This window comes from Aulostomus chinensis, chromosome 14 (assembly GCF_037954235.1).
Source record: "Aulostomus chinensis isolate RoL2024-O1b breed Wild chromosome 14, RoL_Achi_v1.0, whole genome shotgun sequence".
Lineage (NCBI taxonomy): Eukaryota > Metazoa > Chordata > Actinopteri > Syngnathiformes > Aulostomidae > Aulostomus > Aulostomus chinensis.
This window is the reverse complement of record NC_141333.1, coordinates 12,689,893-12,708,916: the sequence shown is the minus strand read 5'-3', so window position 1 is coordinate 12,708,916 and position 19,024 is coordinate 12,689,893. Positions and strand designations below refer to the sequence as shown.

The window sequence follows — 19,024 nt, the reverse complement described above, 5'->3', positions numbered from 1 at the left end:
AAACAAAAATACATGTTTTTTTAAATTAAAAAAAAAAAAAGTCTTCTGGATCGTGTCTGTGGCCCCCGGGCCGCAGATTGGTAACCTGTTCGCGAGGCTGAAACTCATTTCCTGATTGGCTGACTGGAAGCTGCAGGGTCTGACAGAAACCCGCTGGTAGTTTTCAAGTCCGTCGGAGGTGTCTGCTGTCAACGCTCGCGAGGATAAACTGCTGTGTGCACGAGGCCCTTCAATCATGGAATTATTGGTTCGATATCTGGATCGGAGCAATTCAGTCAGGTGGCTGAATCAATATTTATTCTTATTCGTTTAAGGCCACTGCTTCGACATTTTAAACTTTCTCTTTTTGGAGCAAATCTAAACGTTACCTGACATAAAAAAATGTCAGGTAACGTTTAAACTTTCTTCTTTTGACATAAAAATGTGTACATTTATACCTGCGTTGACCACAATCTAATTACCTTATCACGTGAACGCAACGCACTGCTCACGTCTTCTTTATCAGTTCTTTTAAGTTTCCTTATGCGGCTAGAACGCCTCTTATACAACTGAAAGTAGGTTTAAACTTCGTGATACAGCTATAAGTGAGAGTTTTATTTCCCAGCAACGGTAAAGTGATGTCAGTTAGAGCTTGTTGGTGACACTGTTGGTGAAATATTGAAAAAGCGCAGCCTGCACTAACCTTGGACTTAAACCCAGGTAGCAGCATGAATGCGGGCAGTGTGCTCAGTACATGGAGTTCCTTCCATCTTTGGGTGAAAAAAAACCACAAGAAGGTTATTGCAAAATTATCATGAAAATACTTCTGTCAGCACTTTCACTTCTGCCTTTTAAATCCTCCCAGATTTTTATTCTCACGCGACACATGTAAACGATGGTAAAGGAAAAAAACAAAAAAAGAATGAAGAGAATTGAATCATCTTTATCAATCAAATGTCTGTTAAGGAGTAAGGAGATGGCGTCATCAGGTGCAGTTCTGTCTCTCGGCTCACACGCCACTGTCGTTTCAGCTCAACTACAACTCAAGACCTAATCAAAGAGGAGAACCTGAGGGATGATCTGAAGTTCTACTTCATGAGCCCCTGTGAGAAATACAAGGCCCGGCGACACTTCCCTTGGAAGCTGGCAGTGCAGATACTGAAAATCGTCATGATCACCACGCAAGTAGGTGCCAGCATAGAACAGGACAGTCTTGGAGAGAAGAGCCACCTGGCATTGTGCCTTCTTTTTAGATAATTTACAATAATTCCAGTCTGTCTAATCAATGTGCAGACACGTTTTGATACCTTGAAGTGTATTTTGGCTGTCACGCAAGGTCTTGCCTGCTGTTTTTTTTTTTTTTTTTATGGCAGTTGATGACATAATCAAGTCCCACCCGTAGATCTGAACCCTGGCCTTCTGCTGCCGCCTCCATGAAATGTCAATAATGTTTGAATTTCCAGTTAAAGGTAGAAAGGATACAACAAAATAACCATCAAAAGTATGGTTTCTTAATGTTGGGTAAGAATAGAAATTACGTAAAATTACCAACAGTTACACGTGCTTGGCTCAAATGTTGCCCAAACCTGTGACGCAACTCAACCCGAAGAGCCAAAAGTGGACCAGACTCAGCCTGGATCCACCTGCTAGAGTTCTGAATTTGATCCTTGACAATGCAAAGGGACTTGAGATGCACCCATACTAGAGCTGGTGACCAATATCAACTTTGCTGGCACAACCTAGAGCAGACATTAACACAGATGTGGATGTGGTGTGTATTAAGAACACTTAACATTATCCTTACTTTTTTTCATCTTTTTTTTTCTGGAAAAACTCATGTCGAGATTGTGAATTTTGAAAAGCAACATTTTTCTGTCTTTCCAAAACAACTGGCTGGAAAAACCCTCAATTCATGTATTTACTGAATGAGCTCCATCCATTTTTGACTGCTTATCCTGTTAAGGGTCGCGGGGGGGGCTGGAGCCTATCCCAGCAGCCGTCGGGCGAGAGGCAGGGTTCGCCCTGGACAGGTCACCAGTCCATCACAGGACCAAGACATAGAGACAGACAACCATTCACACTCACAGTCATTTTAGATCGTGGCAATTGGGATTGAAGTGGAGAACCTTAAAGATTTGGCTTTAAATGTTTTCAGAGGCGTATGACTTTAAAATCCAGCAAGAAACCTGAAGATCATGTGCATCTTTCCTCCGTAGCTCATCCTATTCGGCCTCAACAACCAGCTGGTGGTGTCCTACAAGGAGGAGAACACCATGGCCCTGAAAAACCTTTTCCTGAAGGACTACAGCGGGGTGGATGAGGACGACTACAGCGTTGCCGTCTACACGCAGGAAGGAGTCTACGACAGTCTGTTTTATTTCCTGGATCAGGCAAGTTAAAGCTCTCCATCATCAAGTTTCACGCTCCACGTGCTGTATTAAAGGCGTTTGAAGTGCTGCTTCATTCACACTCTCATTTGATGAGTCAGAATTATTTCTACACGCAATAGTAATATAGTAATATAATATAATAATAATATAATATAGCATAATATTTTATTTTGCAAGTAACTCTGGGATTCTGTATTTTCCGTCAGATCCTTGACACTTATATCAGAAAACCTGAGAAATGGTTCTTAAACTGCATTTAAGGGGGTTTGTTGAAACTCTGCTCTCACATTCATAGCAAGAAGCTTTTTTTTTTTTTTTTTTTAACAGCAATCATTTATGGATTTATGTTGATCCAGTATTTTGCCGTTTTTTTCAACATCATGGGAATCTTCAAGGAAGATTGTGTGTTTATCTGACACCACTGATATTTACAGTACAGCCAGCTGGGCCGCCTCTCTGTGGGTCCCATCAGCTACGCTCAGGGTGATGACGGCAGCTTTCTTCCTATTGTCATCTGTAAGCAACACTACAAGAGAGGCAGCTCAGATGAAGCCTACGACATAGACGCCCAGCTGGAGACAGGTGAAAGATGGAAAATTAACATTAGCTGACAGATTATTTATAAAATCAGTAACTCTGTTAGTTTTTCTGTTTAATCCAGCTCTGCTTTAAAAATTTCCCTTGAAATGGCATATTCCAAAAGTCTTGTCCACATTATGCAACATCTCACCAATCAAGACATTAAAAGCGACATTTTGGGGAAATACACTCATCTCTCGTGCTCCCCAGGGCCAAACAAGAAAATCAATCCACATCTTTCCCCTGTCCATGCATCAGAGACCCTCCGAGAGCGGTTAAATGCTAGTTAGCTTAGCACAATGAATCCACATCAAAAGTCAGCAAATAGATACGTTTTTGGTGTTTGATTGTCTAGAAGTATCATCCTCATCCTCTCTTGAAGTCGGCCGTGATTAGCCGCAGCAGTCGCTCTTCCAGTCGTCAGCGACCGTTTAGTGAGTCAAAGTTACAGCGGCGCTTTTGAGGTGCTGCATCATACCACAGCGCCCAGCCAGGAAAGTAGTTGTACCTATGTTTCTGATTCTGATATTGGAGCCCTTGTTATATTAATGCAGGCAAACACCATTTAGGAGAAAAGTGTATATCGCAATTTTTTTTCTTACAGGTGCATGTATTGACCAACCACTACCATTCATTACGCGAAGCTAACTAGCGGTCAATAGGTCTCCGTGGGTCTCTGTCCCCTTACTCCACCCACTTTTCAAGTGTGTTTCCCCAAAAGGTCGGTGTGATCCTTTTCAAGTTTGCTACGAAGTAGAAGTCCAGGTCACGCCTTCATATTAATAACGTACATGTGTAACAATCTCATGTCCTCACTTCTCATCTCATCCCTCTCAGTTTGTGTACCACATGATCCAAAGACGACCAACGAGTGGAAAACCCATAACTCATCCTTTTTTGATCTGGACTTTTACAGGTAAATCAATCAATCAATCAATCAATCAATCAATAGAAACAAAAATTACTCCTGGCATTTACACTTTGTACGTAAAAGTTGTTTAAATCAGTTTTCCGCTCATCTTCCAGACTTGTTGACATCACAATAAGCTTCAAGTTAAAGGGCATCAACCTACAGACGGTGCGCTCGCGGGAGTTACCCGACTGCTACTCCTTCCACATTACGGTACAGGTTTTTTTTAGGGGTTTTTTTGGTCAATATCAGGGCAACATGCTAACATTTTTCCGCTTTGATAGACGTACTAAACGCATATTATCGAAAAACATTTTCTCTGTTCCTGAAAAGTACCTGGCAAGCAGATGTTTCTTTTATTCTCAGTCCATTTTTTTTCTTATTGATCCGTTTTTCATTTTTCTTTTCTCTTCCCCAGATAACATTTGACAACCAGTGCCACAGTGGAAAGGTGAAAATCTTCCTGGACATTGACGCTCAGAGCAGCACGTGCCAAGACTGGAAGATATCTGGAACAGGTAAGGTTCAGTGGTGGGACTGAGGAGGGAACTTTAACAACAAATGATTAAAAACCTGGTATTAAGTAACACAAAGTAGCTGTGTTCCATTTTCCTGCAGTGCGGACAATTTATTACCAAAATTATACTTCTGATATTCACTCATTATGGTAATTACTCTTGGAAAATTTTGATGTTCAGTTAGTTTTTATTTGCAGTTTTTAATAAATATTACTAATGATTACAAATATCTTCATACTGTGTGCTCTGACATTGATAATAATGACGCCGCTGACTGTTGGGTGCGTTCCTTCAATGATCTAGTTATCAGTAACGTGTGCGTGTGTGTGGGAGTTGCATAAGAGATAAGCCTCTCTCTCACACTCACACACAAACACACAAATGTATGTTATCTGTGTTTCAGCTCAGAAAAATACTCACTATCTCCTGGTGTTTGATGGATTTGTCATCCTGGTTTGCCTCACATCGGCCGTGCTGTGCACCCGCTCCATCGTACTGGCCATCAGGTTACTCCAGGTCCGCCACGGCTCATTAGCGCAAAACTTTTGAAACTTTCCAGAGCTCCCCTTCTGTTTTCTGCTTTCTCCTTTCAATACAAAATGTTAACACAAATTGACATTACTCCTGCACATGTGGGGGAGACACTTTATGAGCACAGGTTTAGTCGCCTTCTCACCCCAGGAGAAAGTTGTGTGACTGATTGTATCAGTGTCATTTCAGAGATTCTCCAGATTCCTTCACGAGAACTACAATCATAGCGTGTGTGAAGACGACCAGGGGGAGTTCCTGAACGGCTGGTACGTGCTGGTGATTGTAAGCGACCTCTTGGCCATAATTGGATCCATACTGAAGATGGAAATACAAGCAAAGGTAAAATTAACTGTCTCCTTGTGTTTTTAAGATTAACGTCCAAAGTTAAAGAATGACCAGTGTTGGGTCACATTCCTTTCATAAGTAAATGCAAATCCTGATTTTTCATTTCTGGTGCATAATAATAATAATAATAGGGATTTTATCCAAAAAATGGAGACAGTTGATGGCGATAGCATCTCCTCCACTTGTGGAAGGGCTGTCTGAGCTGTATCACGAGCAGCAGCATGATTCTCCTCCACCATCCTCAACACCGGTGCTGCAGAACTGTGGGCAGTTACTCAAGTAACCACGTAGATGATTACTTGAATCGTAAAACTTACATATTTCATTACTAGTCACCGAAAACATATAATTTGAGTACTCAAACTTTCAAATCTTAACATCTACTTTTAAAACAAATATATAACTGAACCTGCATTGTTTTAAAATGAGGCAAAATTAACAAAGTATTGTGGTTAAAATTTAAAATTAATTTACATTGAATTTCATTTAGAGTTTAGTTTCTTGCATGGTATCAGCATTTTAAGTAATCTATTTTTATTGAGCCTTTAAGCAATTAAACAACTGGAAACAGCGATTAATTTTTCCCCTGTGTAGCTGTATAACTGTAAAAGCTTGTCTGTGTGAACCTGACTGAGTTCATCGTGCTGTCTCTCATTTTTACAGCCCCCCCCCCCCCTGTTGAATATTTACCACTGGCTTCAGGACAGAACTCAACTTTTGCCTGAATACACACATTTAGCAGGCTGCATTTTTTTTTTCGCCCGAGAAGAAACAAAAGCTGCTTTCTAGTTTCTCTTGTGCATAATTATTGACTGATCTGAAAATGCAATAAATGGTCCAGCTGAATTTTGTAGAATCTTCTGTTGCCTCTCAAAAGATAGGGGGGAAAAAAAAAAACCCAGCTTCAACAAGTCAAACAGGAGTAACACTTCACAAAGTAGTTGAATACAAAAATGGAAGATTCAGTTTGGTTGTCATGAAAACGGATGTCATACAGGAAGTTCATCAAAAACCAGTAGGTGCTGAGACGTAGACCGACCCACAAACACACACACTGCAAGTCAAGAACTTTAAAAGCAAACATCGTACACGTTAGTTAACAATTGATGGGACGTTGGTGTGCTGCAGTTTTTCATTGCACTTTAGGACCTAATAAAATAATCCATGTCATTTAGTCTCTGATGACCTTTTACATAAAATTCATATCTGCAGTACGAAAGCTTTTATGCTGCGTGTTACAGCCTCCGGTACACTAAGTAGGCTAACACTGCAAATATTTGCCACTCCTAGAGGGCTTCATTCATCCCCTAATAACACAACTCACACCAGGCGATAATGAACTCCTTTCACGGTCCTCTTTTTGAAGTTCTTCTTCCTCTTGTGTTTCCTGTAGAGTCTAACCAGCTATGACGTGTGCAGCATCTTTCTGGGAACGTCTACGTTAATGGTGTGGGTCGGTGTGATCAGGTATCTGGGCTACTTCCAGAAATACAATGTGAGTCTACAAGGTTTTACCTCACTCTAAAAGGATCTGACCTGTGCTCAGATGGACTTAGTCAGGGTTGTAGGACACTGTTTCTCAGTAGTCGACACACAGGTGACATGCTGAATGTCTGTGTGTTGTTACCTGGTGGTGAGCGGACCAACTCTTTTCACACTATCGGTTCCTTTCATTGGGATCTTGTAAATGTAGCAACCCTTTTAGAGTTCAATATTAAAAACAGTTTTAATATAGTCATTAAAAACCTGGAATAATCATGGAATTTAAAAAAATTCTAATTTCCGTGCCTGGAAAATGTATAAAAAAACAAAGCCAAAAACATTTCTTTGGTGAAAGTCAGGGAAGTTATTCTTCCTAAATACCTGAATATTGGAGTAAAGAGTGTATGGTTCCGTTAATATTGACTTCGGAAATGTCTTTAGCTTTTGATTTATTTACTTTATACTCTTAAACATTAAACTTGTCATAAGTGTATATTGGTAAATTTTGACATAGATTTTTAAAAGGATTATTTTTTTATGTGTAATAAGGGAAAGGTATGGTCAAGAAAATTTTCCTCAAAGGTGTACAAAAGTCACAGAAATATATCGGTATAAAATGTGTATGAAACCCTGTAAAACAAACAGACAATTTTTTTGTACCATTTCCAATTCAATACATGTGAATAAGGAAAACTTTTGCTCCTGTAAATACTTTTTATACTTTTTTTCTTCTTTAAAATCATCAAATCTGAGTCATCCTCATTAACTAGAGAGACTTGCAGTCACCGCCCAACTCCAGCAGAATACCATCGTCCCGTTCAATGCTGCTACCAGTTGATTACCAGTATACATGCATGCATGTATACTGGTAATCAACGGCAAGTGGGCGAGTGCAGTAGGATGGGAAAGTCTGATGCTAAGTTTGACATGCTAACCCAGAAGGATGTGAAAAGGATGTGTTTTTCCATTTTTATCTGGCTCTTCTGTCGATAAGAAAATGTGGTGGAAGAAAAATTTGAGCTTTCAATTAAAAAACTGAAATAATTATCAGAACTTGAGTGTATGAAGGATTCACCATGATATTGGTGATGGGTGTCAGTCCAATGGTCAATATCAAGTAAATCAAGATAAGTTTTAGTTTTACTCGTTGTTTATGATGAAACAACAATGAGCGATTGTCTTTTCCAACCTTTTGGAATTAAGAAAAGGGTTCCTACAGATTCCTTTTGTTTTGTTTATTTATTTTTTAGTATATACAACATGCATATATCTTATAAATTTGTTTGTATTCAGATGTTGGATTTCAGCAAAAGATCAAATATGTTGCATCCCTGGACTTTATCAAATATCTTGTTCTGTAATGATTCTGCCATTGCGACTTCATGTTGAATGTATGTGTCATGGCTGTCTGTCTAGGTGCTGATTTTAACCATGAAAGCAGCCTTTCCAAAGGTGCTGCGCTTCTGCTGCTGCGCTGGTATGATCTACCTGGGCTACACCTTCTGTGGGTGGATCGTTCTCGGGCCGTACCACGAGAAGGTAACTGACGAGACCCGTGTAGACAATTAGAATAAAAAAAATACTAACTTCTAAAAATATAAATGAATGTTCACGAAGATGAACGTTTCCAGTCAGTGTAACTATTTTTGTAAATCTTTATTTAAGAAGATGTAGAGGAGACTACAGGTGATTGACGCAAATTCGATGTGTATTGTGTTGCGGTTTAACTGACAGTGGTTGAAAAGATCATCAAAGGTATTTATCTTTTGAGGTTTTGTGTCCAATATATAAAGAAACTGTAAAAATGGCCTAGAGCAGGGGTCCCCAAACTTTTTTCTGTGAGGGCCACATAACTTTTCCCTTCTCTGATGGGGGGCCGGGGTCAGTTTGTAACAGAAAAAGTGTGGCGATCGCAGGGGTGCCTAAACGTAAAAATGTATTGTTTTCCAGGAAGCCACACAACCAAATAACCCTCTCTGGGTTCTTCAGAGAAAAAAGTCAGGAAATCTATAATGACACCACCAAATAACCCTCCCTGGGTTCAGGTCTAGGAACTTCTTCTGGGGTCGCCAGATAGGGGCACAGACTGCAGAAGGGTGGAACAGAATGTCACGCTCTGTGCGTGTATGAAATAGTTACTAACTGACTGTTCACACCAAACGGCAATGGGAATTTTCGCTTTATTCACGAATATAAACATTGATCCAGCGATCAAATTCGCACGAATAAAGTGACGTGAAAACGACTATTTTAACAGTCAACTAGTCACCGACTATTGAAACGATTAGTCGACTAATCGGATAATTATTAATTTTTTCTTAAATTTAGCATGAAGTTGATTTATTATGTGGCAAATGATAATAAACAAGAAAGATGGGAACAAGGAAAAATACATCTTTTGTTGAATTCATTAATTTAAAACACGTTTGTCAGTCACAGTCTCATAGCGCTCGAGCTCTCTTTTATATCAAAACACGCTTATAAAATGTCCAACGTGTCCTAAAAACCGTCCTGCTTGAATGTTACTTTTATCTCACCGAGGCGAGTCAGACTCCGTTTCGTTCAACTGCCCGACGGGCTTCTTTAAATGTTCCTGCATCACCGCCATGACACCAAGGTCTGCTTAGCAACCTTTGCTAGTAGTCTTTTTATTCTCCGTATCCAGGCTAAAATGACACCTAACTTGAGAAGCTTTGGTTGATGATGTTGACGCCGCGTTCCTGTATGTTACCGCTCAGAGACAGAGACGCTACTGCGCATGAGCGACTCTCGGCAGAGACTATAATCAAGTGAGAGGCCTCACTCTGTTGGAAAAACGCGTCTGGCGACAATAGTCCACGATGGAATTCATTGTCGACTGTTGCTATTATCGATTTTTGTCGACTGATCATTGCAAACCCTAGTGAACACACCTTAATAGTTAATGATAAAAATAGTTCATAGCTAGTTATCAGTTTATTATCAAATACAAACACACATATGGAAAAAAAGCAAAATGCATCTCTGGTATTGTTCAGGGGGCCGGGCCAAATGTGGAGGCAGGCCGTATCCGGCCCGCGGGCCGTAGTTTGGGGACCACTGGCCTAGAGTCTTTGTACCATCAGGAATTTGTAATGACACAGTGCAGGCACTAGGTGTCAGTGTTTGCCTATACAACCTAAGAGTCGGCAGCTCTGTGTGCTCATCCTGACCAGATTCAGAAAATATTACAGTTTAAAAACAGATTTTTTTTGGCCAAGTGGTTCACCATTTTATCCAGACTGAAAAATCTCCACCACAATTGCATTAATCCTACTGACACTGACGGTCTAACATAGACCAACCACTTCCACCTGTCAACTGAAATATCTCGTTATTCCACTACCTCTGGCATTCACTCGACCTCTGCGTTGTGTTGGGCTTTTTCTGTTGAAATGTCTCTCGGTTGGATTTCCATAAAATTCTATTGTGTCCACCAAAAGGGTCAAATTTAAATTTGTCAGTTTAGTTTTCTAACTACAACATCATTTATTTCATTGATGCTTCACACACTAAACTGAGAGCAGTCACACAGCCTGACTGAGGCTCCTGCGTGGCTGTACAACACTGGTGTACAACGGATGGTGCAGAACCAGTCATATGAGCCAAAACAGACAATTACTTAAGTGGCATATAATTACCCTCATAAGTTGTGGTGTGAAAGTAATAGATTTTTCTTTAACCATCCAAAATGCCAGAGGTTAACTGTGATTTTAGGTCCAAAAATTTAACCAGTTACTATAAATAACATCCACTTTTAATCAGATTCGACTGAGGGCAGCTGGACACCTTGACTGGCAGATCCTTGGAAAGCGAGCACTCTCAGGGAAGTATGTGTTTAGCTGTCCTCGCCTGCTAAGACAAATTATTTACGGAAGTCCGAGCAGCAGTGGGCGTCTAAACAAGGCTGTGCTCCAAGAGACAGATGTGAGATAGACTGAGACCAACCGTCTGGGCCGAGTGCTTGTTGATGATCCTAAACTTAAGAACTGTAAATAATGTCTTGGGTTACTGAAGTGTGTTAGCGGACAGTTTACCTGAGAGCCACATGGTCATAATAAATGGATCAGTCAACATGGGTGAAGTCTGTTCATATAAAAAAAAGCACTATTTTACTGCACTTCCTTAATCCAATCAGCAGTAAAAGTGGATATTATCAATAACGTCATTGTTTTAAAGTACTAAACAGCAGAAATTAAACTGACCTGCTGAGCTGCAGCGCCTATTAGCAGGTTTCTATTCCCCCATCTGTTCGATGCCGCACTCAGCTGGGATATTTACATTGCATTAGCCACAGGAGTCCCCTGTAGAGTATTTACTGCAAGAGTAAACAGAGGATGTTCTAGGACTTGCCATCCCACACGTCTTCCAGCTCCCGTGTCCTGTGTCCATACTGTAGCTGTGTTTATGTTGTTCTTAGATGATATCACACTCCGGAGGAACTCGGCCTCCTTTATAATATCATTGTCTGGTGTTCAAGCTCTCCCTTTCAGCCATCTGGCTCTTTTGTATGTCTTTCTGTCTGTATCGTTCCAGTATCTATTACCAAACTGCTGTTAAGACTTCTGCACCCTCATGTGCTTCTTAACCTTTTTCATGATAAACGGAGTTCTTTTTTAAATGTGCTTTTAAAAGCAATTAAAGGCAAAAATGTAGAATGCCTTATTGTAGCTGCCTTTTAGGACCAGTAGATTTATTCTTCGGCTCGGTGTTTTGACTTGCTCTAATTATCTTAAGTTTTGTTGTTTGAATGCCTTACAGGGGTTTGAAAGTGTCCATATTTTCAAACATGGAGAAAATATGGACAAATATTTGTGTGCAAAAATACTTATTTGTGTATCTGTGTTAATATTATGTTTGTTTTCTTGAAACTCCCCATTTCACCTTGAAAAATCTTTTGGAGGATGCAGACCTCCATGCTGGGAACCATCGCCCACACTGATCGACTGTCCTTATGTTGCCTGTTCTTTACAATTTTCTGTCTCTCCCAGTTTGAAGGCCTGAGTCGTGTGGCCGAGTGCCTGTTTTCCCTGCTCAACGGCGACGACATGTTCACCACCTTCGCCCAGCTGAAGGACAAAAACACTTTGGTGTGGTTCTTCAGCCGCGCTTACCTCTACTCTTTCATCTCCCTCTTCATTTACATGGTGCTGTCGCTCTTCATCGCCCTCATCACTGACGCCTACGAGACCATCAAGGTACTGCATCATCCAAGTGTGAAAATACGTTAGAAAATTGTTTTGACACATAAGAAATCATGGTTAGTACCGGAGTCTGGTAAAGGGCTGTAGCTTAAAGTAAATAGGTTATGCAATAAATACTTTTCTTCACTGAATTATCAAAAAAACAACAACATAGTAATGCATCCGGGGTACCAATTCCTACTTGTGTTATTCTGTGTGTAATATCAAATCTATGATATGTCCCATGACACTGATGCTCAGAGTTGGTTATAGAATAAAAATGTGCTGAACAATCACAAGATTTTAGCTTTAAATTGTGACACCAAGAGTGGATGTAAAGGTGATTTGGTTGTAGTTTTAACTGCCCAGTTTTATTTTTTTTTTAATCCCCGCAAAATATCACAGGGCTATTTACTCTATTCTTTAAGGTACGAAGACTAAATAATGCAGGAATAAAATAACGGATATTGAAGAAAATTACCTGCACTTTGAGGACATGTCATGCAAAATATTCAAGTTATTGTAAAAATTCTGAGGACAGCAGAAGCTTTCTTCAGAATTTTTTTTTTTTGAATACTTAATGATACTTTAAAGATTTCCTTTTATGGCATCATGCATAATCATTGTGAAAATGTGTACTTTTCTTACAAGTGATTAATTTTTTTCTTGACTCGTGTCTTTCCGCAGAACTACCAGAAACATGGATTCCCGTTAACCGACTTACAAAAGTTCCTCCGGGAGCAGAAAGATTTTGTGGTTTCGGAGGAGAGCAGTCAGGCAGATTATCACACCAGATACTCAACATTCTGCTGCTGTCAGAGGTATGAGGAAATAATACCTGACCTTCACATGCATTCACCCCCGGGAGACGTGCAATGCAAACACGACTTTTCGTCACTTAAAACATCAGAGAGTTTGGTTTTAATTTTTGTGTTCACGTACAGTTTTGTAGATTGTTTTTTTTTCTAATCCTGCTTTTGTTTTGGGATTCAAACAGAAGGTCATACTTTGTTGCTTTAGGATTTTAATGGTGCGATGCGGTACATGACATATCTAATCTTCATGTTTGGATTTTAGGGGGGGGGGGGGAATTGAACTTTTTAAGAGCAAAAAGTGTTTGATCGTGGGTTGTCCTGTGTCCCTCTGTCTGACAATCAGTATTACACGAACATAAACAGGCTATAGAGAAGAGGGGATGTTGCCGGTGTCATATCATGCATTGGTTTTGAAGCCTTGTGACAATGTGTGACTAGCAAAACAAGGTTTAGGCGACAACATTGCAGACGGTGCAGCGAACAGCACGGTTGCAAAGATGGTTGTCTGATCTACATGTGTTTTTGAGCCAGTTTGCCATCTACAGAGATTTCCTTGGAGAAGCTAAATGTTGGTCTCAGAGATTAGTGGCAAAGCTTCTTGTAGCCACACTCTTGTGTCTTACTAACTCTTAACGGAATATAGTTTATGAAATCAAATCATGCTTTTGAGAGGATAAAAGTAGTGATTGAACATGAACTCATCTTCAAAAGGTTTGAGGAAGTCTCTCCCTGCATGCCGAATTAATTCAGCCAAACACAGAAAGATATAAATATGGCTTGCATTTTTGAAAAATTCATACACTTTAGTCACAAAAAGTCTGTGGTTTTGCACATGTTGGAAAATGTTGCATTCCTCGTTGATGCAGCGCGACAGATCGCTGTCACCACGGTTAAAATATGCACTCTGGCAGCCATGCCAACGAGCCTTTTGGCGTTGCAGTCCGTAAGCGTGTTTGGTAACCCATAGGCCTGGGTTTGAGTACAGGGTGGGGCACCCTAACTACCCACCCCTACCTCAGCAGCATGTGGTATCAGAAGTGAGATGATTGGCTGTGAGGCCATAGGAGGTGTACCCTGTGTGTGGGCTTTATGAAGGACCTCCAGGATAGGATGACCCCTGTGTCAAGGACCCCAGAGATGGTTGAAGCACTAGTGTGTGAGGAACTGGAGAAGTGTGGTGGAAGAAGCACGAGGGATGCATGTATGTGTGAGTGTGTTGGACGCTTCCTAGCTGCCATGCCAACAAGCCTGGCTCTCGTTGCGGTCCCTGGGCATCTTTAGTACCCCGTGGTCCAGGGTGAATAGACTACCCCCCTGCCTCTATGAACCCCATGAATGAATTTGGTGTCCTTTCGTGGGCACATTCATGTAAGCAAGTTTGCTTGACAAGTAGCGATTATTGCATTTAAAAAAAAAGAAGAAGAAAATTTTGCCAGTTACCCCAATTTTATCACAAAAATATCCCCCAATTTTTTTGTAGGCAAAGCCGCTGCAAAATTAAGTGTTTCTAACTGCCGCAATCACAAATAAACTCTGCAGAATCCTGGAGGGACTGAATTCAAGTGAGAAATAAGTAGATTTTTGTATAATTTTACTTCTACTTTTCACAACGTGTGGAGTCTTCCCCTGCTGGACGTTACAGATTATCAATCAATCTGTGAATTACACAACTTAATCACACCAAACAGAGCAACTTTATGTGACTGGGTTAGTGTCGTGTACATCTTGTTGCTACGCGGCAAGGCAGCATATTTGTCTATACGTCCACATTTCTGCTCATTCCTTCTCCATGAGCCAATCTCTATCATCAGCAGGCAGCAGAGAGGAGCGGAGTTTCCTCCACTCTGTGGTTTGGCTCAGGCTGCCATGGTCTGAGAGCAATGAAATTAGTGGTGCGAGCTATGGAGACACACCCAGTGATGGCTGATTACAGAGAGGCTGTACACTGGGAAGCACCCCCAGCCTCCCTTCCACCTCCAGCCATCACTCTCTCTGTCTCTCTCTTTCATGCTGCATTGCCTCAGAAATAAACAGGCTTCGATCAACAACCAGTTACAGTTTAGTCGGTCGAGCCAGAATAGTTGAAACACGGCGGCTAGTTGAGAAGGCTGATTTGATTTAATGATGAAGGTTGAACTCCAGTTATCATTAATGTGGCAGTATAATTGCTCTCGCTGGTGTTTGTGTAGTTTCTCTCCCTCGCATCACTTCAGCGTAATTTTTTTCAGTGAATACCATTTTTGCGCTTCGTTAAACAAGTCCATCATGAAGCTGCAGTAGCCGATTGTTGGTTAAAGAGGAACTCGTGACTCTCTCTTTCTTCCTAAGAAATCTCAACAAAGGACACACTTCCCCTGATTATGGCTTCTCACTTTGTTGTGGTTCTACTTTCAGACTTCAAAATAACTTTATCTTTAGGTTCCTCGGTTTGGGCTACATTGAGCATGTACAGCATAGTTTGGAAAGGCACCATCACCATCCCGCCACTTCAAATGAAGGAAACAATTGTGTGAATTATTGCATTTTTATCCCTGAAAAGCGTGCATGCTAATAGATTCATATTTCACTTTAATGATCCTAACAAACTGAATACATTAATGGTGAAACAGTTTCCTCTAAGCTTGGATGAAGTGACTTGTTTCTGTTGAGGGTTCGTCATTATTGCTTTAGCAGACATCAGCACTTACAAAGTGGCGCTTTCTGCTGGCCATTTTCTTTCCTGTGTTCCTCCAGTGGTAAGGATGTAATGTCTCACTTACACAAATTATATTATCTGTGTAATTGTTACAGAGTATGGCAATAATCTGTGGAGATGAGCACAAAATTGCCTTTTTACAGTGACTTTTTTTTTTCATTAGTGGTTTGAAGATTCTGTAATTGTCAAATTGAAGCCATTAGCACTCATCATATGTAATGTCTGATGTTGGTTCTCTAACCGAATCATTCTCAGCCAGCATGTGAATGTTTGACTTGATGATATTTTCTTACACACGCAATTTAGCTGCTTCCTAATGTTGTTTCCTTCTACTCCAGTAACTTCGCTCACCATGTTTTGGAAAGCGTCTCACATATGGGACTTGCGTTTGTTATCCTGAAGAAATATGAGGTTTCACGCTGAAATCACATCTCAGTCGTTACATGAGAGAGTGCAGCTGTAACTGTCCCTGGGGAAAAAAAAACAAAAAACCCATCCCCACAGTGACACAATTATTTACCTGATAAGACGACGTTGAATGTGCCTGCTGAGAGTGTTTGAGGGATGAAGTGAAAGAATGTACCCATGCGGTAAAATGTCATGTTTATCTCGCTCAGATAAATGTATTCACATCTTCAATGCAAACTTGAAACTGCAAACTCAGCCCAGCGTTTAAAATGTGCCGCTTACATGGAGGGTTGTAAACACAGTAGAAAAATGTCTAATCGTTTACAGATTTGATGTAACGAGAAGATAATTAGCTGTTTCTCTTGAGAGCAAATGTAAGAAAGTGAAAAGGGTATCATTTTCAAAGTGCTTGTATTTATCCTCTGAAACCAGAACGTTAGATTTCTCCTTCCTCGTCACAATAGATTGTCTCTTGTTTGGACCAAAAACCTATTTCAGGTGATAAATGAAGCCTGTTTGTGCTTCAGGGTGGATTTAGGGAAAAAAAAAAAAATTCTTGCCTCAACATATGTTGCGTAGGATCTACCCATGGCTTCAGTGTTAAGCAAAGGCAAAGGTCGCAAAACCTTTAAAAATAGTGGAGTGGATTGAACAAACTGCTGCGGTGGAAGAATTCAAACCCTGACCTGAAGTAGCAACACAGCAGGGTAAAACTATCATTCACAAGTTACTTAACAGTAAAAGTACTCAAATTTAAAACAAAATCCATTATGAATATTACAATGTTCCATATTAAACTATTTCTCTCTGGCACATCAATGTTTCCTGTTTAGTTTAGTTTGGTTGCATAGAAAGAGGAAGGTAACCTTGGCTGTCAGGGTTTGATGTTGTTAAAAATTTTCAATATTGATTTCAGTATCGGTTCCTGAATGAAACTCTTTTTGATGCTGATTTGAATCCATTTCAACAAAATGAAAATTACATTACAATGGTTTAATTGTCAGCCACTTGGCATTTACACACACACACACACACACACACACACACTCCCTAAAATCTCCATCCATCCATCCATCCATTTTCTTCCGCTTGCTGCCTCTCCCTGAATTTTTTTCATAAAATGAAAATTTAAACCAGGCAGCACGGTGGTGCAGTGGTCAGCACTGTCGCCTCACAGCAAGAAGGTTCCAGGTTTGAGCCCCAGCTCCAGCACAGGATCTTTCTGTGTGAGACTCCATGTTCTCCCTGTTCCTGCATGGGTTCTCTCTGGTACTCCAGCTTCCTCCCACAGTCCAAAGACATCAAGAGGGGACGAGGCTGATTGATACTCTAAATTGACCGTAGGTGTGACTGTGAGTGTGAATAGTTGTCTGTCTCTATGTGTTGGTCCTGTGATGGACTGGTGACCTGTCCAGGGTGAACCCTGCCTCTCACCTGAAGGCTGCTGGGATAGGCTCCAGCCCCCCCGTAACCCTAACAGGATAAGCAGTAGAAAATGGATGGAGGGAAAATTTAAACCATATCACCAAAATGACTTTGTGTGTCACAGCATGTTGACATGTTACACAAAAATAAGTCAAAGATAAACTGCAATTTGGAGAATAACTTCTTGGGTACTGAGACTGGGTATTAAATGATAAAACATCTTTCGATTCTTGATGAGTGTTGAAAGCAGTTTCTTCCATGAAATGATCTAAATTTGATAGGTTATACACATAACTAGAGCTCTGTACACCAAACTGTAGAGGAACGGAAACTGCAGTCGTTCTCTCTTGAGTTGTGAAGTGCAAACACTCATCATACAAGCATTTCAAAGTTCAAATAGAGTAAAGGTACTTAATTTCGACTGTAATATCCAAAACAAATAATTTAATGATGAGCCAGTTATCTAAATGGAGGATGTAATATCCTTGTCATGTTTCAGGTCTAGGGATGTACACGGGGAGGGTGTTCCCGATCTTGAGTGATAAGCAACAATAGTTCTTGTTTATGATTTCTGGTGCGTTGGCTAATCAGCCTTATTTATGACGTAAAGAGGAGGGTATGACGCAGTAGCTCACCTTCCTGTGTGGGTCGTGTCGTTGCAGAGCTCCTGAAAATGACGACGTTATTCTTATCAGCTGATGGATGTCGCACCCGGGGGGAAGAAGAAGAAAAAGGTGATACTGGGAGCAGGACTTCACATGTTCAATAAAGACTTGAAAATCAAAGGACACTGTAAAAAAAAAAAAACTTTCCTTGAGTTTCATCGTTGATGAAGATAAATTAAGAGTTGTGCAATATGAAAACACACCAAATGAGTCCCTCTCTCGAAAGTGGAGCTTTACCTGAAGCGCAGGACCAAGACAAAGAAGGTTCCATGTGTAAGCAGTATTTGTTGGAGCTTAGTGTTTTGTAAGAAGTTAATAGGTCCATTTCCTTGTATTTGTTTAGGTACCAAAGAACTGGATTCAGTGTTTTGTGTTTAATATTTCTACCGGTGCTATGTTTGAAGCAGAGTAGATGTGATTTGTCTGTTGTTGGTTTGTCATATGAAATAATGCATCCAGTAATTAATCAGCGTGACTGTTAATTTCTTGTCTTTGAATGTGAATATGCAAGAAGTAAGAAACGAAAGCTGTTGACTAATTAAAAGAATACCATGCTTCGTGATGCATTCTCTGTCCAGTGAACTTGATATAAAAGCATAGAAGAACAATGATAATCTTGTTTTACAGGAATACTCTCAGTTGCTCCAAATCGCCCTTAGATTTCATAACCCATGCAAAGATTGAGTAAGACAGGAGTTTTAATTATGCATGAGTCAACTCCATCAAGTCTACCTGCGGGTTAAGGTGTTAAAACAAGCTGCAGCATGACTTTGTTCACATGAAGACTTGACTTGATTAAAATGAAGTGAGACCATTTCCTTAACCAGTAGACACAATAATAATGGCTGTCACGTCATGAGGTGACTTACAATGGGGTGTTTCCCTATGTGGTCATACTTCCGGTATAATTGAGATCAAATCATTTTCCAAAACAAGAGCTGGGGCTTCGTACACGCACACACACACACATACACACACACACAACACACGAATTTCCTTTCAGCACATCTGGGTTCTTTGTTATTTGTATAGGAGACTGGTCAATACAGTATAACAGTCCTCCAATAAATCCTACATTAGG

General features: G+C 40.4%; 1 protein-coding gene across 1 annotated transcript; it reads left to right on the top strand.

The window, feature by feature from the left end:
- Positions 1-141: 141 nt before the first annotated feature.
- On the top strand, positions 142-18,496 carry mcoln2 (mucolipin TRP cation channel 2). Its single transcript, XM_086224394.1, has 14 exons — positions 142-279; positions 1,011-1,164; positions 2,196-2,369; positions 2,804-2,951; positions 3,786-3,864; positions 3,975-4,071; positions 4,277-4,376; positions 4,780-4,892; positions 5,097-5,246; positions 6,646-6,747; positions 8,151-8,273; positions 11,744-11,950; positions 12,623-12,756; positions 17,941-18,496. The coding sequence occupies exons 1-14, from the start codon at positions 236-238 to the stop codon at positions 17,975-17,977; spliced, it is 1,662 nt and encodes a 553-aa protein (XP_086080520.1). The 5' UTR covers positions 142-235; the 3' UTR covers positions 17,978-18,496.
- The last annotated feature ends 528 nt before the right edge of the window (positions 18,497-19,024 follow it).

Bases quoted from the DNA above. Each gene is read 5' to 3' on its own strand.
- mcoln2 (XM_086224394.1), top strand. From the start codon at position 236: ATGGAATTATTGGTTCGATATCTGGATCGGAGCAATTCAGTCAG. The intron at 3,865-3,974 runs GTAAATCAATCA...CTCATCTTCCAG, and splicing joins TTTGATCTGGACTTTTACAG to ACTTGTTGACATCACAATAA. The intron at 4,893-5,096 runs GTCCGCCACGGC...GTGTCATTTCAG, and splicing joins TGGCCATCAGGTTACTCCAG to AGATTCTCCAGATTCCTTCA.